Source organism: Biomphalaria glabrata, chromosome 9 (genome assembly GCF_947242115.1).
Source record: "Biomphalaria glabrata chromosome 9, xgBioGlab47.1, whole genome shotgun sequence".
NCBI lineage: Eukaryota > Metazoa > Mollusca > Gastropoda > Planorbidae > Biomphalaria > Biomphalaria glabrata.
In genome coordinates this window covers 25,209,626-25,236,978 of record NC_074719.1, presented here as the reverse complement: position 1 = coordinate 25,236,978, position 27,353 = coordinate 25,209,626, and the positions used below count along the sequence as shown (strand labels likewise).

The window sequence follows — 27,353 nt, the reverse complement described above, 5'->3', positions numbered from 1 at the left end:
GCACAATAAAACATTTACACACTGGTACACATACAGCACCTTCACACTAATATACAATACAGCATCCACACACTAACACACAATACAACATCCACACACTGGTACACATACAGCACCTTCACACTAATATACAATACAGCATCCACACACTAACACACAATACAGCATCCACACACTAACACACAATACAACATCCACACACTAACACACAATACAACATCCACACACTGGTACACATACAGCACCTTCACACTAATATACAATACAGCATCCACACACTAACACACAATACAACATCCACACACTGGTACACATACAGCACCTTCACACTAATATACAATACAGCATCCACACACTAACACACAATACAACATCCACACACTAACACACAATACAACATCCACACACTAACACACAATACAACATCCACACACTGGTACACATACAGCACCTTCACACTAATATGCAATACAGCATCCACACACTAACACACAATACAACATCCACACACTAACACACAATACAACATCCACACACTAACACACAATACAACATCCACACACTGGTACACATACAGCACCTTCACACTAATATACAATACAGCATCCACACACTAACACACAATACAACATCCACACACTAACACACAATACAACATAAACACACTGGTACACATACAGCACCTTCACACTAATATACAATACAGCATCCACACACTAACACACAATACAACATCCACACACTAACACACAATACAACATCCACACACTGGTACATAATGCATCCTCCTCATACTGACACACAATACAACATCCACACACTAACACACAATACAACATCCACACACTAACACACAATACAACATCCACACACTAACACACAATACAACATCCACACACTGGTACATAATGCATCCTCCTCATACTGACACACAATACAACATCCACACACTAACACACAATACAACATCCACACACTAACACACAATACAACATCCACACACTAACACACAATACAACATCCACACACTGGTACATAATGCATCCTCCTCATACTGACACACAATACAACAACCACACTGATACACAACACAGAATCCAAGACTTTTACACAACACAACACCCCCACACTGATACACAACACAATACCCCCACACTGATACACAACAAAACACGCACACACTGATACACAACACAACACCCCCACACTGATACACAACACCCCCACACCGATACACAACACAACAGCAAACACATTTAATGATTATGTATGAAATTATTTGTTAAAGGCAATAATATGCGTGTACATAAGATGCCAATGTTGAGTTGTGCACTAATTGCTGTACATAAGATGTCAATGTTGAGTTGTGCACTAATTGCTGTACATAAGATGTCAATGTTGAGTTGTGCACTAATTGCTGTACATAAGATGTCAATGTTGAGTTGGGCACTGACTGCTGTACATAAGATGTCAATGTTGAGTTGTGCACTGACTGATGTACATAAGATGTCAATGTTGAGTTGTGCACTGACTGCTGTACATAAATGTCAATGTTGAGTTGTGCACTGACTGATGTACATAAGATGTCAATGTTGAGTTGTGCACTGACTGCTGTCCTCCTTCTGTCTCTTCACCCCTCCCCTTCTCTCTCTCTCTCTCTCTCTCTCTCACACACAAATATAATGAAAGATTAAATATAACATGCATTAAAAAAAATGTGAGGTCTTCTACCCATTCTCATTGCATATGCTTCTGGAAGTGCTTAGAGCTTAGCTGCAGTGCCAACGATCCTGGATTTAGGACCTCGCTAGCAATGCTGTTTCTAGATCACCTCATTTGTCTACTTAAGTGCGGCAGATTGTTGGGATCTGGAACATAGACATTGTCTGTACCTAATAAAGTTTGTGGTTCATGAAAACCAATTGAATGTTACACATGGAACGACTAGACTTCCAATCTCTTACTTACAGCTCGAACGTAGCTATCATTATCTAGTAACTTATTTAATTCAATATTTACTGTTCTTAGACGGGTCTTTGTTGTACTTGGATGGATCTGTTCTAGATGGATGTTTAATGTTCTTGATACTATGCTGTTCTTAGACTGCTCAGTAGGTTCTATACGCTTCTTAAATGGATTCATACTTAAAGAGTTTTAGATGGATCTTTACTGTTCCCGTAGACTCCCCGATGGCTGCTCCATCTTTACGGCTGAATTACATGCAACATCGCTTTCACTTATGGCCGTCAAAGCATCAGAAAGGAGAAAATTTATAATCTGCTCCGACTCCAAATCTGCATTGCAAGCTTTGGGGCGGATGAAGACTGACATTCCATTGGTACATAAGAGCCTGAAGCTGTTGGACCAAATAACACCTTCATCTGGGTCCCCTCCCATGTGGGCATTGAGGGAAACGAAGCCGCAGACAGAGAAGCAAAGAGAGCCCTTAATCATGCGGTGTCAGGAACCCAAATTCCCTGCTCGTACCTGAGACAAAGTATTGCCTCTGCCACCTATCAAGAGTGGCAGGACCGATGGGAGGCTGAGACTCACAGTAAACTCAGGCAGATTGTGGCGGATGTCAGGTGGCGGCCTACATCTAAGGGTCTGACAAGGCGTGGTAGCACGACCATGTCCAGATTTAGGATTGGCCACACCTACATCACGCACTCTTTTGTGCTGAAGAAAGAAGAGCCCCCACTTTGTGAGTACTGTGACTCTCGCCTCACCGTGGAACATATCCTCATCGACTGCCCCAGATACCAGGATGTCAGGGCGAAATATTTTAGAGCCACTAATTTAAAAACACTATTCGACAATGTCGACCCTGGGAAGGTACTGAGCTTTATCCGGGAAGTGGGGTTGTCTACGAAGATCTGATTTATGAATTTGTGAACGTGAACATGTACTATTTACATTATATTTTTACCAAATTATTAAATTTTTACTACGTTTACTATTTTAACTGTGAATAGACCTTGATTTTAATGATTTGACTGTATGGAATTTGGCACTTGTTGTGTGGATGGAGAGTGGTCCTTGAGGGACTGCAGGCACGACATGGCCTAAATTGTGCCGATGTGCCTAAAATCAAAATCAAATCAAATCACTGTTCCCAGATGGATCTTTACTGTTCCAGATGGATCTCTACTGTTCCCAGATGGATATCTACTGCGAATTTCTACATTCTGACGTACTTTATAATCCCATTCATTTAACAACTCGGGTAAACCCGTTTTAATTGTATTTTATTTCCCATTCATCTCGCGCTACTTTCATTTTTAAAAGATATGAATGTATCGGCTTAACGGGTAAACCCATTATCGCAAAACTACTTTTATTTTCGTGGCGAAAGAGAAAAACTTGAAAGGATCATTGGCTAAGTTTGACATACATCTAAATCCAATCCACTAGATTAGTAAACACAAACTAAGGCCCGCAGACCGCGGGTAATGTCCGGCTAGTAATTTTATAACAGTTTTAGGTCCATTCTTAGTTTCCCGCTATTCTCCAGACATCTGAGAATGACTAGCACAGCCACCATGAATGGAAACATTGATTTGTAAAGGGTCTTGCTCTACTGTTGGTTCTATTGGAGCTAGTACGTACATTTGTCTTCCAAGTAGACTTGACATTGTAAAACCAGAGTGGTAGCACTTTTTATCAAGAAACCTTTCCCTTTTTATACATACATACAGTAGCAAGCACTACATGTCGTGGTTACTGTGGCTATTAATATAATCTGAATGGGAAGCCTATGTTCTCATTTTATTTAATCGAAAATGTAGTATTAACGAAATGATTTATGGTGAGAATTCGTGAAAAAAAAAGAGCTATTGTTTTAATCACGCATGATAACAACAAAAACCTATGGTCATACATTAAGTCTAAGAAAATGGAAACAACAGGCGTAGCGCCATTAAAAGATGAACATAACATAATACATAATGATAATGAAACTAAAGCAAACATTCTAAACAAATACTTTGCATCAGCATTCTCAGCCCCAGGAGACAAAGACATATTACTGAATTTGAACCAAGTAGAACATAGAAGATATAGTAGTACAAGAAAATGGAATTCAAAAACTATCAGCCAACACCAAACCAAATAAAGCTTCTGGACCTGATGGTATTCCAGCTAGATTACTCAAAGAACTAAGTAATGAGCTAGCCCCAGTGTTCAAAATACTCTTTCAGGCTTCACTTAACCAGGGCAGAGTACCAAAAGACTGGAAAGAAGCTAATGTCACCCCTCTATTTAAAAAAGGAGAAAAATCTGACCCAGGAAACTACAGACCAGTATCACTTACCAGCATCACATGTAAAATCCTAGAACACATAATATGTAGCAACATCATAAACCACTTAGACAAACATAATGTCCTCACACCATACCAACATGGCTTTAGGAAATATAGATCATGTGAAACACAACTAATAGGACTAATTGATGATTTTTCAAAAGGTTTAGATAATAGTGAACAAATAGATGCTATCTTACTAGATTTTTCTAAGGCTTTTGACAAAGTTCACCACCATAGTTTGCTTAAAAAATTAAAATATTTCGGCATTAATGGTCCACTGCATCAGTGGATTAAAGACTTTCTGATAGGGAGAGAACAAACTGTAATAATAAATGGCTCTAAATCAACACCGATAACAGTAAACTCAGGTGTACCTCAAGGAACAGTCTTGGGTCCACTACTATTTTTAATTTACATAAATGATTTACCAAATTGCATTACTTCAGGAACAAAAGTCAGATTATTTGCAGACGATTGCATAATATATAGAACAATAAAAACAACACAAGACACAGATATTTTACAAAGAGAATTAGATGAATTACAGAAATGGGAATCAAATTGGAGCATGTCTTTCCACCCAGAAAAATGTCAGTTGTTAAGAGTAACAAAAAAACTAAAACAAATTAATTCCACTTATCTTATTCATGGCAAACCAGTAACACAGACTAAAAACGCAAAATACCTAGGTGTTATAATAAATGAAAAACTGTCGTGGAATCCACATATTGATGAAACTACAAAAAAATCAAACAAAGCATTAGGATTTATTAAAAGAAATTTCTATAAATCAAATAAGAACATAAAACTAAAATGTTATTTAACCTTGGTTAGGCCAATAATAGAATATGCATCCTCTGTTTGGGACCCCTCAACTCAAGAAAACATTAAGAAACTAGAACAGACACAAAATAGAGCAGTGCGATTCATAACAAACGAATATTCACATTTGACTAGAGTAACACCTTTAGTAAAATCACTAAATTTAGAAAGCCTTCAGGACAGAAGGCTCAAAAGTAAAGTAGCAATAATACATAAAACACTGAACCATAATCTTCAAATACAAAAACAAAATTTAATAAAATACTCTGAAAGACACAAAGATAAAGGCACATTCCTCGTCCCATATGCTAGGACAAATTTGTACAAATACTCCTTCTTCCCTAGCGCTATTTTAGCATGGAATGGGTTGCCTGAGCTAGCCAGGAAAACCAGTGACTTGGCAGAATTTAAGTCATTGGTTAATATGCTTGACTAAATGCATGACGCGTAGGACGTAATCATCTTCTTTTTTGAAGTAACGTCTGTATTATATAAGATAAGAAGAAGCATGACTGATCTAGTGGGTAGAAGCCATTTTAGTTATAAACTACATTAGTCATTCAAATCTAGTTTCATTTCATGACAAGAAATAACTCTAGGATGACAAGAGAGAAAAGTTAGCTTTAATAACGTCAGCTTTGATGGAATAGAAAACGGACATCTATCCCTTCTCATGTCCTTTCTATTTCTCTCACTTTTCATAAGTTGAACGGCGAGCGTATGTTTGAATAAGAAATGTACATGAACAAAAACTGTTTAAATAGGCCTATACATAATTGTTAAACAAAAAAGGGGGAGGGGGGAAGACCAGCAGTTATATACTACACGCAGTCATCTCTAGGCTGAGGCAGAAAGTCCACGGAGAGCGTAAGTTAAATGTACATGTACTAGAAAGGCGGGAGGGGGCATGGGGTAGGTAGTGGTGGGGCTGAGGGGGCGGCCAGTTGTGTAAAGACGTCTGTATTATGTGAGCGCCAGGAAAAAGCATTTTGCAGGAACAGATTCACAAGAATTAGACTCACAAAAAGGGAGAGTGAGAGGTGGGCTAAAGGAGATGAATTTTTTTCCTTCAGTCGGCAATAGAGAAACAATTGTAGCAGCAGGAAATAGAGAGATAGAACATAATCTACAGTCACCTACTTCTGTGCTAGGTCAAAGGTCAAACCGTTGACTTTTTTGTGTTTATTTTTCCTTATCCTTTTATTTTTTACCGTTTCCGTGTCTATTATGTTTCCCCCATCTTGTGTGTGTGTGTGTCTGTGTGTGCTTGTACTAAGCTAGTCGTTTCTCAGTAGGTTTTGAAGCTATAATGAAGGCTAAGCAAGACAGACTCTGACATTGACCTTAGAATACCTATTCGTGACATTTTTGGCTGCTACATCTAAAAATACAGCTTTTTGATTTGACCTAGATCTAGTTGAGTAGTAGGATTGAGCCGAGACCAGTCGTTAGAGAAGGTCTGAACACCGATCTGCAACGTCACAACATGTGGGCAGTTTAGACCAATAGCTCGTTGCCACGTCATAGGTCTGTACAATTAAAAAGAATGCTTAGTCTAAAATGTAAAAATAAACTGATTTAAAAGTGATATGTATTAAATAAATAAGTTATAAACGATTAACATGCTCAATTATAGGCCTTTAATATTTTTGTTTGTTGTAACCATTTATGCTAATTTGATTTGTATCACTGCGCTGCGCATGGTATAATGAATGGAGCTATTAAAAAGGCTATTCGACCTGAACCCAATAAAGTTCTATTGTTTTCATAGAGTTGGGCAACTTTTTTAAGGTCTTCAGCTTGTGATAGTGCAAATTTACATATGTTAGGTTTACTGTAAGTATTCAAGGAACATTTATGCAAAGTTTTATCAAGATTGGTCAAACGGTTTTTATTTTTATGCGGGACATACATACAAACATACATACCTACTTACATACATACATAAATACATGCATGCATGCATGCAAACATGCACATATGCATACATACATACATACATACATACATTACATAAATACATATGTATTCCTTACATTGTACTTTATATATTAGGTATTTGTAATATATTCCTAACAAACAGCATTTCCAAAACAAATGATAACTATTTTAAACAAATGCAGGGCCCTGATTTCTTTTCCTCACACTTTGAATAATTAAAAAAAAACGTAAAACATTTGCAGCTGATGCACGAACCATTATTTACAAACGAGAAACTGTTGGCTGTAAAGTAGAGCTCCATTTTCGTGTTTATTGTGAAGCTTTAAGAACAGATTCCATCCTTTGTGCATCCAAACCCAAACCTCGGGTTCAAAGATGCTTACTGGGGAGTTTCTGGGTTTTTCTTGGACAAGTAACAATGTTTCTTTGTAGTTAGGGTTGTCTTCCGTTCTAAGGCAGACTGCATGTTCACTAGAAAGGGGAGATCAGTCTGGGTCCACCTGACATCAACTGCCTCAGAAAATAGGCGGGCTAGAAAAACGTTTAAACAGAGATAGTTACTTAACCCTTTCCATTTAACTAAGAAAAAGCTTTCTATGTGAATTAAATGTAATCAGTAATTGAGTTTTCCTCAACATTTTCTCACAAATTTTTAAAGGCCGACAAAGCTAAGCTTTCAACTAATTCTCGTCTTAAATGAATATATTTGAGATAATCAAAAGCATCTATCTCAATATCAAATATCATCCAATTGGATACCATTTTCCTTTGTAAAAAGATGTATCGATAACGTTGTCTAAGCCTTAATATTACAAAGCTTATACAGGTAAAAGGTTTGAGCATGTTTTTTTCTCCCATTTCCCATTATCGGATGAAGTTTAAACTTTATACAATTATTTATTGTACCTGACAAGACATAAATCCAAAAACAAAAAAAAATTAATTAATTATTGGTGAGGAATTATTTTGTTTGATATAAAAATACGGGCAATAAAGGCTACTTAATTATGTATCTATGGATTTAATTCCCTTATTACGTTTTGACACATTTTGTCCGATTTCCTGTAGTCGAATCAACTTGGAATTTTGTCTACTTATTTATACTCACTCGATCTAGATTCTGGTCAACGTTAGTTCTCCTACCTCTCGGAAAAAGTTGAAACTTTGCACCGTTATACATTGTACTTAAGAACACATGAAACAATTAAAATAATTAAAGAATAATTGATTGATTATTACTAATTAATTTAATTTTTTAAAATTATAGAGACAGTACTAGTTAAGGGGAGATAAACCTTAATTTGAGAATGAGGTCGTCGCATAAAAAATTTGAAACTAACAGCAGATAACTTTTAGCCTTCTGTTTTCGTATGCATTTATTCAGTTAGTGCCATTCAATGAAGCTTGAGCCCTTGAGTTCGAATCCCATTATTTTCTTTTGAAAAGCCAGCACGGAAAATCTCTCAGATTCCCAAGTTCTCCCCACACCTAATCTCGGATTAAAATCCACCCGGATATTAATTATCGCACAGATTTAGCGCTATCCATATACACACAAATTACGTGATTGCTCCAAACTAGTTGATATAATACACTTTTATTGAACTTTTTTTTTAAAAGTATTTTCCCGATAAATTTGACGCTTGGCAATGCTCTACCATCATGCATGCTAAGCAACAAAGATGTGAGAAGTGTCTGAATGTCAGGGTGAACGATCTGGGTGTGCCAACCACCGCCCATCTCTGGCTGAAAGCAACTCCAGGTGGACCCAAGGCATGCTAGCTGCTCAACTACGACTCGCGCGTTGCAAGCATGTGCTCACGTCTGGGGCACGAGCAAGAAGCAGAATGTTTTGAATGGATTGCTTCTAGTTTGAAAGCCGTGACTGAAATACAAGAGTTTGTAGAATGGTAATGTGCGGGAGTGAAGGTACGGGTGGGGTCGTGGGGTACTGTGCGGGAGTGAAGGTACGGGTGGGGTCGTGGGGTACTGTGCGGGAGTGAAGGTACGTGTGGGGTCGTGGGGTACTGTGCGGGAGTGAAGGTACGGTTGGGGTCGTGGGGTACTGTGCGGGAGTGAAGGTACGGGTGGGGTCGTGGGGTACTGTGCGGGAGTGAAGGTACGGGTGGGGTCGTGGGGTACTGTGCGGGAGTGAAGGTACGGGTGGGGTCGTGGGGTACTGTGCGGGAGTGAAGGTACGGGTGGGGTCGTGGGGTAATGTGCGGGAGTGAAGGTACGGGTGGGGTCGTGGGGTAATGTGCGGGAGTGAAGGTACGGGTGGGGTCGTGGGGTAATGTGCGGGAGTGAAGGTACGGGTGGGGTCGTGGGGTAATGTGCGGGAGTGAAGGTACGGGTGGGGTCGTGGGGTAATGTGCGGGAGTGAAGGTACGGGTGGGGTCGTGGGGTAATGTGCAGGAGTGAAGGTACGGGTGGGGTCGTGGGGTAATGTGCAGGAGTGAAGGTACGGGTGGGGTCGTGGGGTAATGTGCAGGAGTGAAGGTACGGGTGGGGTCGTGGGGTACTGTGCAGGAGTGAAGGTACGGGTGGGGTCGTGGGGTACTGTGCAGGAGTGAAGGTACGGGTGGGGTCGTGGGGTAATGTGCAGGAGTGAAGGTACGGCTGGGGTCGTGGGGTAATGTGCAGGAGTGAAGGTACGGGTGGGGTCGTGGGGTAATGTGCAGGAGTGAAGGTACGGCTGGGGTCGTGGGGTAATGTGCAGGAGTGAAGGTACGGGTGGGGTCGTGGGGTAATGTGCAGGAGTGAAGGTACGGGTGGGGTCGTGGGGTAATGTTCTTTTACTTAGTGTGTTTCTTTTTTTTACATATTTCAAAGTCATCTCTTACTAAATAATGAAAAACAAGCAAAATATAAAAATCATTTTTAAAAGAAGCTTATCAAAGGGGAAGAGCTCCACATTTACAACCATATATCTCAATAATGAAGCATTTATTTCCCTTTTTAGATAAAAAATGTATTTCCAATAATTATTTGACTAATTTGTTAATATTTTAATTGATTCATGTTTTGTTACAATAATATATTGTTTAAAGTTTCAACTTGATTCGAGAATGGGTGTGGGAGAAACCGTGCGTACAATTCATTAAGGGGACAATGAATGATTTTGTAAAGTTTCAACTTGATCCGAGATTGTGTGTGGCAGAAGTAAAGTGTTCAAACTTTTTACCAGACAGACAGAAAGGCAGACAGACAGAGTGAGTTGATATAAGCTTTGTAAAAAGCCACAGGTCGCTAAATTCTATAAATACCAACATATTGATTGATAGTTAGCTAAAGCGACATACATAGAGACAGGTATTATGATATTACATACAAACACATTTACATACATTACAAAACTTCGAAATTTTAATAAGCGTGTGCTTATTTGTGGTACAATTCAAGAATGTGATGTTAAAGTACTTCATTTTCTTTAGTGTGTCTGTGTTCATTGAATATTTATTCACCCTAGGATATTGTTTCAATAGATTTACGTCTAAGACTTCTAATGTGTAACCATCACACAGCCGCTATTCCGCAATCGTCTTGGCGTGTTGCCTTTCACTTGCCACCATCTCATCTTCATTATACCTTTAGTGGCATTGGTCTGTAGTGAAATACATGCACGAATGTCTTCCACAGATGCCGTTGATGTCATTGAGGCCTTTGAATTCAGGTTCCTGACTTCCGAACAAGGTGTAGAGAAAGTGGCTGGCTTCTGCCCCAGGAGGGTTGTGTCCGAGGAGGCCGAGGAAGAAGGCTACGTGGAAGACCCCGCCTGGAGGATCACTTCGGGAGAAACTATACCTCACAAGAAAATTATCGAAGTGTTTAAAGGTGAGTAATCCTTAGGATTCGGTGGGTTAGTAAAAAAATAAAACATCAAAAGTTTGTAACTATTTTAAAAAACTTGTATTGCTAGAATAGGATCAAATGTTTAAAATAGAATGCAGATTTATTGCTAGAGTTATCATCCTTTTAACCTGCAACCAGTGGACATCCTTCATTTCCTCCAGGGTTTTCAGTTATTACCTAAATATAGAAAAAAAGTTGAATAAAAGTCTATAACTTAATAGATTTCATGTAACTTGCTGGTCATTTAGAGCCACCGGTGTAAAGTAGGCTATAGCATAGATCTATCACTGAAATGACATGAAAGAATACCCCAGGACTTTTCTCTCATTATGACCCTATGTGTTTTGTTTGTACAGATGGAATACCCCAGGACTTTTCTCTCATTATGACCCTATGTGTTTTGTTTGTACAGATGGAATACCCCAGGACTTTTCTCTCATTATGACCCTATGTGTTTTGTTTGTACAGATGGAATAAACCAGGACTTATCTCTCATTATGACCCTATGTGTTTTGTTTGTACAGATGGAATACCCCAGGACTTTTCTCTCATTATGACCCTATGTGTTTTGTTTGTACAGATGGAATACCCCAGGACTTTTCTCTCATTATGACCCTATGTGTTTTGTTTGTACAGATGGAATACCCCAGGACTTTTCTCTCATTATGACCTTATGTGTTTTGTTTGTACAGATGGAATACCCCAGGACTTTTCTCTCATTATGACCCTATGTGTTTTGTTTGTACAGATGGAATACCCCAGGACTTTTCTCTCATTATGACCCTATGTGTTTTGTTTGTACAGATGGAATACCCCAGGACTTTTCTCTCATTATGACCCTATGTGTTTTGTTTGTACAGATGGAATACCCCAGGACTTTTTTCTCATTATGACCCTATGTGTTTTGTTTGTACAGATGGAATAAACCAGGACTTTTCTCTCATTATGACCCTATGTGTTTTGTTTGTACAGATGGAATACCCCAGGACTTTTCTCTCATTATGACCCTATGTGTTTTGTTTGTACAGATGGAATACCCCAGGACTTTTCTCTCATTATGACCCTATGTGTTTTGTTTGTACAGATGGAATACCCCATGACTTTTCTCTCATTATGACCCTATGTGTTTTGTTTGTACAGATGGAATACCCCAGGACTTTTCTCTCATTATGACCCTATGTGTTTTGTTTGTACAGATGGAATACCCCAGGACTTTTCTCTCATTATGACCCTATGTGTTTTGTTTGTACAGATGGAATACCCCAGGACTTTTCTCTCATTATGACCCTATGTGTTTTGTTTGTACAGATGGAATACCCCAGGACTTTTCTCTCATTATGACCCTATGTGTTTTGTTTGTACAGATGGAATACCCCAGGACTTTTTTCTCATTATGACCCTATGTGTTTTGTTTGTACAGATGGAATAAACCAGGACTTTTCTCTCATTATGACCCTATGTGTTTTGTTTGTACAGATGGAATACCCCAGGACTTTTCTCTCATTATGACCCTATGTGTTTTGTTTGTACAGATGGAATACCCCAGGACTTTTCTCTCATTATGACCCTATGTGTTTTGTTTGTACAGATGGAATACCCCATGACTTTTCTCTCATTATGACCCTATGTGTTTTGTTTGTACAGATGGAATACCCCAGGACTTTTCTCTCATTATGACCCTATGTGTTTTGTTTGTACAGATGGAATACCCCAGGACTTTTCTCTCATTATGACCCTATGTGTTTTGTTTGTACAGATGGAATACCCCAGGACTTTTCTCTCATTATGACCCTATGTGTTTTGTTTGTACAGATGGAATACCCCAGGACTTTTCTCTCATTATGACCCTATGTGTTTTGTTTGTACAGATGGAATACCCCAGGACTTTTCTCTCATTATGACCCTATGTGTTTTGTTTGTACAGATGGAATACCCCAGGACTTTTCTCTCATTATGACCCTGAGACCCGATGAGGGAACGGAAGGAAAAGTGTTTTCACTCTACAGTGATGCCAAGGCTCACGAGATCATGTCCTTTGAGGTGGGCGCAAAGAGCCAGTTCGTCTACAGTGACATCCACGACACACCCGGGGAGCCATTGGTCTTTAATTTGCCATTGAACGATGGACAGTAAGTGATCAGCTATTCAGGTCTTCAGGTTTCTAAGTTGTGCTTTCTTTTTTCTTCTCCACACACGGCATGGCAATGACCTTAGAAGTACATTGACCAACACATTATTTCTCACTATCATATCATTATAATTATTATTAGCATTTCAAAGAGTTAAAATAAACATTTTTTTGATTAACTAACTAATATTTTCATGACAATTAACAAGTGAGACCAGTGGCGTACCTAGGGTACCTGATGCCCAGTGCGGCCCGTACCACGCTAGTTGCGACACTGAGTGGGACAATAATAATAATAATAATAAATGGCGCAATGAACACAATGTTAAAAACTATTTTGAATGGTAAAAATTTTGAATGAACTTAAGTGGGTTTTCGGAGTATTACCGTAGATGACATTAGCCAGCGATGTCAATTTAAAACGGTAAGAAGCAGAAAGAGAGAGTGGGAGAGGGTGGGGGGGGTAATTAGGGATTGTTGATATGAGCGCATTGCAAGCCTATTAAAGATACTTGAAGATTCGAGATCTTAAATTATTGTTTATTTTTTTCTATATTAATATTTGATGCCATATCACCATGGAGTGCTCGGCAGATTCAATTATACTGATATTAAGCCCTTTCAAATTCGGTTCGCAACAAATCTAAAGAGGTCTAAATTTATGTCGTACTCGATTTTGGCTGCTGTTTAGAATAGATTTAGCTAAAAAAAAGGATGGTAGTTTGCTGGTAACAGAACACCCTGGTAGAAATTGGTCATCATACTGTGTGAACTCTTCTTCCCCTAACATGTAAACCTCCGTCTAATGCGTTTGTGTGTATGTCTAAAGCTGAAGCTTGAACAGATGTTAAAAAAAAAAGGAACGTATTGTCTTGCCTAGCTGGCAAGTTGTCTGTATAAATTAAATCTGGCACACTCCAAAACCTGCAAGAAGATATCCAATTCCAAGAGCACGTGATATTTGTCTAATTTGTGGAGGTGGCCTCATTAAAAGAATGTACCTAGCGACGATACAAGAAAACACACATCACACAAACGCAACAAAATACAGTCTGTACTTAGAACAATAGACTCGAGGAAGAGTGTCTTTGGTGTACAAAGAAATGAGATAGATTTGTGGATGTTAACAAGGAACATAAAGAATTGTGTATGCATCACATCGAGGAAGATACGTTTGGAGAATGTTTTTCAAACATTTGTTTTTAGTCACTAACAATTTCTTTCATTAACAGTTAGCTGCAACCCTATGTTTTAATAAGTGACTAACAATTTCTTTCACTAACAGTTAGCTGCAACCCTATGTTTTAATAAGTGACTAACAATTTCTTTCATTAACAGTTACCTGCAACCCTATGTTTTAATAAGTGACTAACAATTTCTTTCACTAACAGTTACCTGCAACCCTATGTTTTAATAAGTGACTAACAATTTCTTTCATTAACAGTTACCTGCAACCCTATGTTTTAATAAGTGACTAACAATTTCTTTCACTAACAGTTACCTGCAACCCTATGTTTTAATGAATGACATCTTAGAAAGGCAACATAGCTCCAAGATCGGATTTACGGCAGTGCAAACAATGCAGTCTCACGGAGTCACAGAGCCTCACCACAAACGGGCGCCTCTGCAAATAAAAAAATGTTAAACTTTTTCAAATTAGCAAAATAAGTATGAAAAAAAAAGGAAATTTAGACTAAATGTATAATTATTATAATGAGTCATTATTCTAGCGTTAATAAAGTGCACTTTCTTCCTTAAGTCGTCAGAAGATCTAAATACTTCCAAGGGCTTCCATTGACTTTTAAATTCGGTACTGCAATAATAATTATATAACAACCCTTCATTTGGCCTCCTTCAGTCGTACAACGACTATGGTTCATCTCGAACACTTTTTCCTATGGCTGGGGAGCCCTATTTTGGAGAGACACTCCCGTCCACATATATTGTAGGTCAAGGTGGCTTTCGCTTTGGTGGTAGAGGAGCCGGCCATTATCCGTGTGGCACGCTTTCGCTCTCCCCCTCAGAAATAGTGTACACACTGATATGTTTTCCTATAAGTTACTATGCTCCATTCATAAAGTAAATATACGAGACTTCGAGCCATAAGGAATAAAGAACACTCTTCTAATTGGTTAACATTAATCTTAACATTTGTTTGTATAGTTGCAAAATAAAGCTTAGATGTCTAACGAGGGTCAAGCGACGCTTTATTTAAAATTCTAATCCATATGTTACTATTAGGATTACAACTTATCCAAGGATAAACTATATTTGCTTTATGGCATTGAAGTAACAAAATAAATTACCTTGCTTTGCTCCCCTGAACGCACACGTCCACATGTTTGAATCATGAGCACCTATCAATTAAGAGGTATGCAGAGTGCAGCACATGCTTTACATTCAACAAATTAGGCCATGCACGTGAGCCGTAACTGCTTAGAATTTCCAGTTGTAAACTACAGCACCTAATAAAACTTGAACAAATCTTGTGGTCATTGTGCTACATGCACAGTTTCTTATACTAATGTTGACCACACCTTCTAGAGCTGAATTTTATTTTAAATTAATCCGTAATTAGAAAACTAGTTGCTGTAACCTTTGCGCTTAATGTGGAGGTATTGATATACGAAACATTTTCATCAACCACACAATATTATTATGAATTTCTGTGCCTCAAATTTCTAAGCTCTTCTGTTTGTATTACAAAGTAGTTTTCACAAAGCTTATATCTACTCACTCTGTCCCTCCAGCAGTCTGTCTGTATGTGTGTCTGTCTGGCCAAAAGTTTGTACACACTATTTCTCCGACACCTAATTTCGGACCAAGCTGAAATTTTGTACAATTATTTCTTTTACCTGACAACACTAGAATCAATTTTAAAAAATTAAACAACTGGTTAATTAACAATTGGTAATAAATTACTGTGTTTGGTATCTCAAACAAGTGAAAGAAATAGTACTCGACTGAAGTGGTGGTATAAGCTGAATTAGTCCCCTTTATATTAGGCTGCCGTTTCAGGCTTAGTAAACACAATCATGAAATAGAAACAATAGATAACTCTACAATCTTCTATGTTCATAGACAGTTCGCTAGCAGAGTGGTTAGCGCGTTGGCTTGAGAAGCCTTTAGTGGCTTTAGCCCACAAGTTCAAATTCGGGTCGTTCCTTTTTAAAAAATAAAATACATTTATTACAATTTAGTTGGTAATAGTGAGCTTTCAATAATGCATTGTTTACCTGATCAATTTATTTCATAAACTACATCAATATTTCTCATTACTTTTTCTTACGCTTTTCTATAGGACCTATTATATAACTAACACATTTATTCTTGTCGCTTTTTCTTTCTTTTTTTTTTCTCTTACGAAAGTTTATCTTTAAAAAAAAACGTAAACTGGATCTTAAAAATCAAGCTGATTAATTTGAATGTGATTAACTTTTAGTGTGAAAATTCCACAAGAGTTAGTTTCATCATGGAACCATGGGTTAATCAAAATCACAAATTGTCGTTCTTTATCCCAAACCCATATATATATATATATATACTACACCAGATCACACTGTTCCTTCACTCTAGTTTTGTTCTATTTATCCCCAAAGCTTTCAAGCCCAGGTGCTAAACTTGTATACATCTAATTGTTTTGAGTTTCTGCCATTATGTTTCCAGGTGGCACAGGGTAGCGCTTAGCGTGAAAGGCAAGTCTGTCACATTGTTCAACAACTGCCTTCAGCTGGACACATATAATCTAAACAGAACCTTGCCAGCCGAGATGGAGACAGACGGACTCATGTTTGTAGCATTCCAGTTGACGGAAGAAACCAAAAGTTTTACTGTAAGTCAGAGCTAACTGAACATTTTACTTTCAGTAAACACTTGGGTAATGTGAACTGTGTACTGTAAGTCAGAACTAATTGAATATTTTACTTTTAGTAAAAACTTGGGTAATGTGAAATTTTACTGCAAGGAATTGATAACTCAACTAGTCCAGATTTTAAAATATTTTTGAATTTCCCTTTCACAAAATTTAGTATAATGATTGATACAAATTACTTGACAGGACGGTAACAAATGTAAAAAAAAAACAACAACAGAAAATAACTTAATAAGCAAGTTTTCATAAAAATAAGATCAAAACTGTTACAATTACTCATTCACATAAGTTAAGGTTTGTTAAAGTTAAGCTCCTTGTTACACGCCTAACAGAATCTATATAGGCCTATTATTTGTCCATTATTTTTTACAACAAAGGTTTGCATGACATGAAATGGAAATACATATAAGCACGCTAGGGTATGGAATGGTAAAAACAATCTTGAATGGTAATAATTTTGGATGAACAAAAGGTGATGCATGATATTTCAGGATTTTGACCAGTGATGACCTTACCAGTGATGTCAATTTAAAAACGGGTAAAAATGAATTATTTTTATTTGATTTTTCGAATGGACAATTTTATAGAACCATTTCTAAGTTTCTACCCAACCCAAAACCTCACCATTGAATACTTTTGGTGACAGGCAGATTCGCTTGGGGTATTGAGCTTGTATAAAATGAGAATAGCCGAACTTTTGAGAGCAAGCACAAAAAATAGTATATATTGTATATGTAGCAGTGTTTCTTAAAAAAAAAGCGTCTGCGCCCCCTTCTCTGAGCCACCCAAGGGGTTTGGAGAGCGCTGTAAGCTCTATCAAGCATTTTTCTTGCATCCTGATCTTCATAAATTCATTCTCCTGGTGTCTACAGCGCACAGTGACTCAGAATAAAAGAGCGAAGGTGAAAGTTAAATTAAGAAAGGCTGGGAACGCCGATACCAAAATCTGAGAGACATTGGAATCAGAAGAGCGTGTGAGCAGAGTCAGACGTGATAGTTGTCAGGTCATATTTACTGGATACTTCTTGTAGCCGTCCTCTTCTAGTCATTCGTCGCTCTGCATACCTTTGACCATTGTGACAAGAAGGGTACAATTCTGTATCGCACTGGTAAAGGAATTGAAATGCTTTCTTCAAAGAATTATATTTTTTATATTGGTACAGAGGCATATAGGGAAAATAATTTTAAAACTCCTACTTTAGTGATAAAATGACGTCATCTAATTTAAATATTTCATTTTAAAACATTCCTTGTAAGTAGTTTTTTTTTTATTAATACTCAAATAGGCTGATAGATTTATAATTACAATTCAATTATAAAAGATTTTTTTGCCCTTAAAAAAATCTTCGCGTTCCCTTTTTCGTCTTGTCATAGGCCATTGGCCATAACTATTTTAAAAAGGAGAAAAATCTGACCCAGGAAACTACAGACCAGTATCACTTACCAGCATCACATGTAAAATCCTAGAACACATAATATGTAGCAACATCATAAACCACTTAGACAAACATAATGTCCTCACCCCATACCAACATGACTTTAGGAAATATAGATCATGTGAAACACAATAGGACTAATTGATGATTTTTCAAAAGGTATAGATAATAGTAAACAAATAGATGATATCTTACTAGATTTTTCCAAGGCTTTTGACAAAGTTCACCACCATAGTTTGCTTAAAAAATTAAAATATTTCGGCATTAATGGTCCACTGCATCAGTGGATTAAAGATTTTCTGATAGAGAGAGAACAAACTGTAATAATAAATGGCTTTAAATCAACACCGATAACAGTAAACTCAGGTGTACTTCAAGGAACAGTCTTGGGTCCACTACTATTTTTAATTTACATAAATGATTTACCAAATTGCATTACTTCAGGAACAAAAGTTAGATTATTTTCAGACGATTGCATAATATATAGAACAATAAAAACAACACAAGACAGATATTTTACAAAGAGAATTAGATGAATTACAGAAATGGGAATCAAATCAAAAACTAAAACAAATTAATTCCACTTATCTTATTCATGGCAAACCAGTAACACAGACTAAAAACGCAAAATACCTAGGTGTTATAATAAATGAAAAACTGTCATGGAATCCACATATTGATGAAACTATAAAAAAAAAATCCAACAAAGCATTAGGGTTTATTAAAAGAAATTTCTATAAATCAAATAAGAACATAAAACTAAATGTTATTTAACCTTGGTTAGGCCAATAATAGAATATCCATCCTCCGTTTGGGACCCCTCAACTCAAGAAAACATTAAGAAACTGGAACAGACACAAAATAGAGCAGTGAGATTCATAACAAACGAATATTCACATTTGACTAGAGTAACACCTTTAGTAAAATCACTAAATTTAGAAAGCCTTCGGGACAGAAGACTCAAAAGTAAAGTAGCAATTATACATAAAACACTGAACCATAATCTTCAAATACAAAAACAAAATTTAATAAAATACTCTGAAAGACACAAAGATAAAGGCACATTCCTCGTCCCATATGCTAGGACAAATTTGTACAAATACTCCTTCTTCCCTAGTGCTATTAGAGCATGGAATGGGTTGCCTGAGCTAGCCAGGAAAACCAGTGACTTGGTTAATATGCATGACTAAATGCATGACGCGTAGGACGTAATCATCTTCTTTTTTTGAAGTAACGTCTGTATTATATAAGATAAGATAAGATAACTCGCAACCAGGTGAAGAATTCAATGCAGAGCAAATCACCAATTAACAGAATCTAGATATTAATTATTCGGCTATTATTTTTACAACACAGAAATCAATGTTTTTTTCTTGTGTACATTTTGTATCAGTGTATTAGTAGAATAAGATTACGAAGCGCCTTAACACTGAAGCGTAGGTGTGTTCAAATGTACATAGGCCTACAATACAAATAGGCGTATGTTACAGTATTATTCAAGATCTTATTTTGTTTTAGGGTGTTATTCAAGATCTTATTTTGTTTTAGGGTGTTATTCAAGATCTTATTTTGTTTTAGGGTGTTATTCAAGATCTTATTTTGTTTTAGGGTGTTATTCAAGACCTTATTTTCTTGGCGGACCCTGGAGCAGCCTATGAACATTGCGAACGATTTTGTCCAGACTGTGATGTTGCACTGCCCTATATGGTATCACATACTATTCAGAGCTCTTCTGGATCTTCTGGATCTAAAGTAACGAAAATTATCAAAACAGAAGTGGAAGGATTAAATTATACAACTAGCGAAGGAGGAGAAGGGGTACGTTTTATTTTCAAACTTTTAGATCTCTAGACTCTAAGGTATAGCTTGCGTTGAATAATTAAATCTCATTGCTGATTTATTAAAATGTTTAATTAACAGCATAAATCTTCCCCACAAGAGGCGTAGCTAGGGGGAGGGATGGGGAGAATTTGAAAATCCCCTCAGTGAACCCACCCTCCTCAGGCTCAGACTTAGTTATAGGCTTATATAGGCCAGTTAGGGGGGGTCCCCAAATGAGTGATTTTTACATTAAATATTATAATTAATAATATAGTCTATACGCAAAATGCAGGGTCCCCAAAGTGGTCAAGCACCCCGTCCCCTCACTGTTCCCTACCCCTCCTTTTTTCATGTACCCTTCTTTTTTTCATGTTCAAAGAGACTAGACCAAGTGCATTGTGACTAATCTAAGTTTAATGTAAAAAAAACAAAACATAAAAAATTGGCAGTCTAAAAGAGAATATTAAGAGATTTAAAACCACCATGCCCAGAAACAACTAGTCTGACAGAAAACCCTTAGTGTGGCATCAGTTACAAGCAGAAAAGGAAGATTTGGATCATGGAAAGATTGTTTTGATGAGCTGGTGCAAAAAGAAAATAACTTGAAGAAAGAATTTGAAGATTACAAATTTTTTCTATCTATGCATTCTTTAAGCTTTGCTTATTTGGATTTGTTGGTGTCTGCTCATTTTGGGTCACAAAAATTGTTGGTAAAATGTGGCATATCCCAGCACAAGTTGGTTTCAATTTCATTCTTATATTTATAAATATGCTTAGGAATAAAAAAAAAGCAACAAAGATATTAATATTGTCCAAAGACTAAGAAGTTTAAGAAGATATTTAGGTATTTTCCTAGGACTTACATTTCATATCAATAATTAAAAATGCTTACAAAATTGATTCATCATTACTCTAGATTAATATTGGATTTGTCAAAATGTTAATTAAATTTTTTTTTCTAGGTACTATGTTAGTAGTATTTTTCCCCTTACGGGGGCCGCTATTAGGTTTGTGCAAAATGTCCGTCTGTCCGTCTGTCCGTCTGTCACACTCAGATCTCGAAAACTAGAAGAGATATGAAAAATATTATTTCATCATTAAATCTGGCTTGAAAAGTTTAGGTGCAACGGCTACTTTTGGTTTTCTAAAAGCAAACCGTTTAATTTATAAAATTAATTATGCAAGCGATTTTTTCATAAACATACACCAATTCTAAAACAATTACGTAAATGTAAGGGAGGCAATGTTACAATATGCTAACAAAGATGGACAATTTTTGTGTATTTTCAGTATCACTAAGTCAAATATATTTTTAAAATGTACAGGAAAAGTTTACAACAAATACAAATAATAGTTAAAGACGTTTTTTCTGGTCAACTAGCTGCTAAAATTAAAAGAAAACATTTCTGTTTGTTTATAAAGGCTAATAATGCACTTTGTATGTAAATATCACGCACATTTTTTTAAATGGACTTTTTATGCAGCGATTTTCGTGCAGTAGCGTAACGTCGCAACATGATCAGGTGCTAAACCAATTCCTTAAACTTTTTTTAAAAATCAGATTTTATTTATTTTTTGTTTAGTGCCCCCATCCGAATAAAAGAAGCTTATTTTTGTGCGTTTTGTCTGTTGGTCGGTCTGTCCGTCACGATTAGATTTAAAAAACTAGAACTCTAAAAGCTATTGAAAATCTGATTTACCCTTTAATGTTCCTCCCATAACATCTCAATAGTTTTAAGTATCTAAAATTGATTGTTCCGGATTTTTTTGTGCAAAACTAATCCAACGCCAACAAATGTTTGTTTGCTCTTCTAACTTATATTACATTCAATTTCCATGCTTAAACGTTGCAAAAACACATTATCAATAATATGTTGTTCCGTTTTTTATGTAAATAGCATATTAATGCTAAATCATAATCTCTATACTGACTTATATTTCATTAAGTGTAAAAATGTTCCGGATATTGTTTTATAAAACATGAATTATGCCTAATGATTGTTTGAAATCGCATAAGGCTTTTAAAAAAAGTAATTTACTAGAATTGATTACTGAAAATTACTTTTTAGACACTTAATTTTCTTGTAAAACATAACATAGAAGTTTTGTAATCGATAAAGAAAGTTCCGGATTTTGTTTCTTACAAATCGTCGCCAGAAATTTCCGAATTTATTTAAAAATCTACTAACGCCAAATAATTGTTTGAACTCCCTCTTCTAATTAATAAACAAATAATCTTCTCATTTACGAAATAATGTTTTTACGGATTTTTATGAAAAATATTTTAACTCACTACTCTCTTACAGTACATTTAACTTTCTACCTAAAACATTAAAAAATCTAATTATCGTTAATATTTTGTTCCGATTTTTAAGGAAAACAATCCAAACACCAAAGTAAGGTATGAAAATCTCTCCACGTGGCTGTAGTACATCTAATTTTTATACGAGACCATCCAAAAAATTTAATTAACGGTATTACATTTATCTGAAATTCTCTTTTTCTTTTACTATTTATACAAACATCCGGAACAATCTATTATATAAATTTTTCAATTGTGTTCATACCTAAAAATTATTGCGATGTTTTGAAACATAAAATAAAGGTTAATCAATTTTTAATAACTTTTAGTTGTTTTTTTTATATCAAGATAACGGACAGACCGACTGACAGACAAAACGCAAAAACAATGTGGCTTTGATCCTTTTTAAATAATATCTATTAGAACTCAGTGCACCAATGTTTATGAACCCTCGTTAAATATCTCGTGTAAATAAAGACATTTTTTTTATGGTACCGGTACTAGCCTATTGTGAGGTAATGGAATTTTTTTTCTTTGACGTCATATGAATGGACTCTTTAAATGTAATGTTAAAAGAACGCACTCGGTGCACCAATGTCTATTAACCCTCGAAAAAATTGCTTGTATTAATGAAAACATATTTTAGTCTAACTAAGCTGTGTGACGTAGTGTTTTTTTTTCCTTTGACGTCACATGGAATGAATTCTTTAAATGAAATGCTAAAAGAACGCACTCGGTGCACCAATGTCTATGAACACTCGAGAAATGGCTCGTGTTGATAAAGGTGATTTTTAGTCTAGCTAGGCCTTGTGACGTAGTGTTTTTTTTTTCCTTTGACGTCATATGGAATGAATTCTTTAAATGAAATGCTAAAAGAACGCACTCGGTGCACCAATGTCTATGAACACTCGATAAAAGGCTCGTAATGATGAAGGCGATTTTTATTCTAGCTAGGCCGTGTGACGTAGTGTTTTTTTTCCTTTGACGTCATATGGAATGAATTCTTTAAATGAAATGCTTAAGAGAACGCACTCGGTGCACCAAAGTCTATGAACACTCGATAAATGGCTCTTATAGATGAAGGCGATTTTTAGTCTAGCTAGGCCCTGTGACGTAGTGTTTTTTTTTCCCTCTGACGTTATATGGAATTAATTCTTCAAATGAAATGAAAAAAGAACTCGGTATAGTAATGTTTATTAAGCCTCGTTATGTGACTCGCGTTTAAAAAAGGAATGATATCTTGATTTAGATCTAATCTAGATTTTTTAAACTAGATCTAGATTTTTATTACAGTATATCTAGATCTGGATTTATATTCTAATTAAAATTATTTTAGAGTCTAGATCTAGAATTTCTAGATCTAGTTTAGATTAAAATAGACTAGATTAAGATGTAGAATTTCAATTTCTAAACTTAAAGTGTAAAAAAAAAGTGTAGATTTTCATTTCCAAACGTTTTGATCAATATTGTAATGTTTTAATATACTAAAACTAATCTACTATTTTTTTATTAAATTTAAATTTAAATTTACGGCAAATGAATCTTTGAAACATTATTACTTTTGACCATCGGATGGCTGCCTGGTCGTGCGGTTTGCGCGCTGGACTGTCGTTCAGATTTATGGATGGCCCAGGGTTCAAACCCTGCCCGCTCCCATCCCCCGTCGTCCTGCGGGAGGTTTGGACTAGGAAGTAATTATCTTCAACTCTGAAGGAACATCCGAAACGTGTAAAACATTTTACATCAAAATTAAATCACCTCTTGAATATTATTTGCGAATATGCAGATCCGACAGGGATCCGACTTCGACGGGGGCCGCCTCTGAGTTTGTGTAACACAAACTCTCTTTGTAATCTTGTTTCTTTTGTCTTACTAGATAAACAGTGATTTCACCCAAAAAGAAAATAAAAGTATCTAGATCTAGAAGCTCATTAGCCTTAGGAGAACACAAATTAAACATGAAAATGTTGTTTTTAGATTGAATTGCAGATTCTTGAGGCATTTTCTAGATGGCCTTGCTTTGATAAGTTTGATAATATTGATTTTAATAAATGTTCTTATTGCCTGTTTTGTCAATGAATAAATATTAAATTTGACTTTTTTTTTTCAGTCTAAAGTTACCTTGGAATATAATGCTGCAGAACTGCGAGACGTCACCTATAGATCTGTGAGTCACTTTAATGTCCGAAATGTAACATTTTGAAATAACATATTTATTTATGCTAACTCTTTGTTAGTGCTGCTGAAATTGTAGATCTATAAAAGATAAATAACCTTAAATTTTGTATTCCATTTAGGGTCCACCAGGCCCACCTGGACAGAGAGGTTCTCCTGGCCCACCTGGACTTAAAGGCGAGTCTGTAAGTTTGTAAGAACTAGGCTAGCAGTAAATTAGTTTTTACTTGACACCCTTTTGTTGAGCATAAAAGATGTTTGGCTATCAGGATATGAAGATTAACATAGAATTAATATATTTCTACAATTAGGTTATACATTTAAAAAAATTATTTCTCTTTATTTATATATCAAGTAGAAAGTAAAATTTATGTGTAGTTTAATATATACAACTCATATAATAGACTAGAGAAACTGCAAAATTTAAAAATGTTTGAAATATAAGTTTTGTCTTACAATTTACATTGTTAAAAAAAAAATTCATTACATCTGTGAAACTCAATGAAATGTACAAAGTAACATAAGTATTTCAGCATTGTCTTTATTACATTACATTGAAAAAAATATATATTCACTTAGCTTGCAAGAAAAAACCCATCTGAAATTTTCTTAAAAATTTAAATGTTACTTTTGTTTTTGTTCAAGGGCCCTGCAGGTAAAAGTGGTATAGATGGAAACCCAGGTATTCAAGGTCCTCCAGGCCATGTGTTTGTTTTCCCGGTAAGTAAATAATGTGTAAAATAATTGAAACCTTAGTAAAGATGACATGAAAAAGAAATATTCTAATCTTATTAAATTAGGTTTATACAAATGTTAGTTTTCACACAATGAAACTTAAAATTTAATTTTATAGATCTATATTATGCAGTAATTTAATTTATGATTGTATTTTCCCCTCCCTAATATTTCAGATGAACTGGGACAACAAACAGAGCAACCAGGCCGAACAGTTTAGAGTTTTATTGGATCAGCACATGTTGGCCATGAGAGGTGCCCCTGGTGCCCAGGGTATGACTGGACTACCTGGCAAAGCTGTAAGGAATTCATCCTTTAGTTTGGATACTTATTTTTTTTTTTCTAAAGTAAAGATATAGATATTAATAATTTGAAAAACTTATTTTAAAATACATATTTTTTTAACATTTTAAGGTTAAGGGTTCTCTGGAAAATTATTAATTAATTAATTATCTATACTATAAAGTAGAATGTGAGGTGTATGTATGTTACTTATAGACATCAAAACCGCTTGACCAATCTTGATAAAACTTGGCAGGAATGTTTCTTAGGTACCAACTTAGACCTTAGTGTATGTATTGTAGCCCTAAAACAAACTTAAGACCCTAAAAAAAAATAAAGTTGTCCGACTCTATTACAGCTATAGTATTTTATGGATCTAGGCCATGTCTACAATGTTGACATAGAAAAGATCAAAAGGATTTAGACCTAGATCTAATTTTTAGAAATACACTTTGCGCAGATAGTTTTTTACTTTGACACATGAAAATACAAAAGAAGATCCAATAATTTTATTATATAATAAAATTAACCTTCAATTTTGTGTTTCAAAAGCATTTTTTTAATTAATTAGTTTGTTATATCTGTGACTGCAGATTTCCTGACAAACATTCTTTCATTAGACAATACCGTAATGAATCGCTTACTAAAAATTAATTCGTTTAATTGTTTACTTTATAATCCCATCCCTAGATCTAAAACTCTAATTCAACTCTAAGATGATAAAACTTCTCTCAACACAGATAGTTTTATTCTTTAACACATGAACAACCTAATTATAGTCCATTCATTTCATATTTTGATCAAATAAACATTCAAATTTGGTTTTCTAAAGCATTTTTAATAGACTGCATTCGTTTACGAAAGCTGCGAAGCCGGGTTGAGATAGGCCTAGATCTATATTCATTCATGAATCGCGTACTAAAAATTATTTCGTTTAATTGTTCACTTTATAATCCCATTCATTTAACAAAGCTATCGCACTTTTCGTTTTTAATAGATATGTATGTATCGGCTTTGGGTAAATCCATTTTCGCAAAACTAATTTTATTTTTGTAGCGAAAGAGAAAAAACTTGAAAGGATCATTAGCTACGTTTAACATACATTTAAATCCAATCCACTAGATTAGTAAACACAAACTTAGACCCGCAGGCCGCGGGTAATGTCAGGCTAGTTATTATTAAAAACAATATGTCATTAAATAACAAAACATTGGTTTCAAATATTTTTTATTTTTCCTCATATCAAGGGTTCACCTGGACCTGTAGGAGACAAAGGTGATGTTGGAAATACAGGTGAAATGGTGAGAACTAAACTTATCTTGTTTTTCATGATAGATTTCACCTCATACTATCATACAGGCTTATAACTTAGTGCAACAAAAATACATTAGTAGCTACTTGAACTCTCATCACCATGTAAATAGCACTTTAAAAAAATACTCTTGTCATAATTATTGTTGTTTAATATCTCCTCTTCTCTCTTAAGGGCCCCATGGGACCAATGGGTCTGCCTGGTCTACCTGGACCTATAGGAAAACGTGTAAGTATTTTTCATATAATGACCCCCCTCCCTTTTTTTTCATAATTGTTACTGAAGTTTTATGAAAAATAACTTTACAAAATATTTTCTGTTACTTTAATTACAGTTACATATTTTTAATGTGATTACTTTATTTTTTTAA

General features: G+C 35.7%; 1 protein-coding gene across 1 annotated transcript in view; it reads left to right on the top strand.

Moving 5' to 3' along the window:
* Positions 1-27,353, top strand: part of LOC106054524 (collagen alpha-1(I) chain-like) — an 80,234-nt gene that overhangs the window by 14,327 nt on the left and 38,554 nt on the right. Inside the window, exons 2-11 of the mRNA XM_056042020.1 lie at positions 10,709-10,903; positions 12,846-13,050; positions 16,716-16,881; positions 19,965-20,174; positions 24,590-24,646; positions 24,777-24,839; positions 25,300-25,374; positions 25,566-25,688; positions 26,919-26,972; positions 27,158-27,211. Coding sequence (XP_055897995.1) covers positions 10,709-10,903; positions 12,846-13,050; positions 16,716-16,881; positions 19,965-20,174; positions 24,590-24,646; positions 24,777-24,839; positions 25,300-25,374; positions 25,566-25,688; positions 26,919-26,972; positions 27,158-27,211 — 1,202 coding nt within the window. The remainder of the gene's footprint in view (positions 1-10,708; positions 10,904-12,845; positions 13,051-16,715; positions 16,882-19,964; positions 20,175-24,589; positions 24,647-24,776; positions 24,840-25,299; positions 25,375-25,565; positions 25,689-26,918; positions 26,973-27,157; positions 27,212-27,353) is intronic.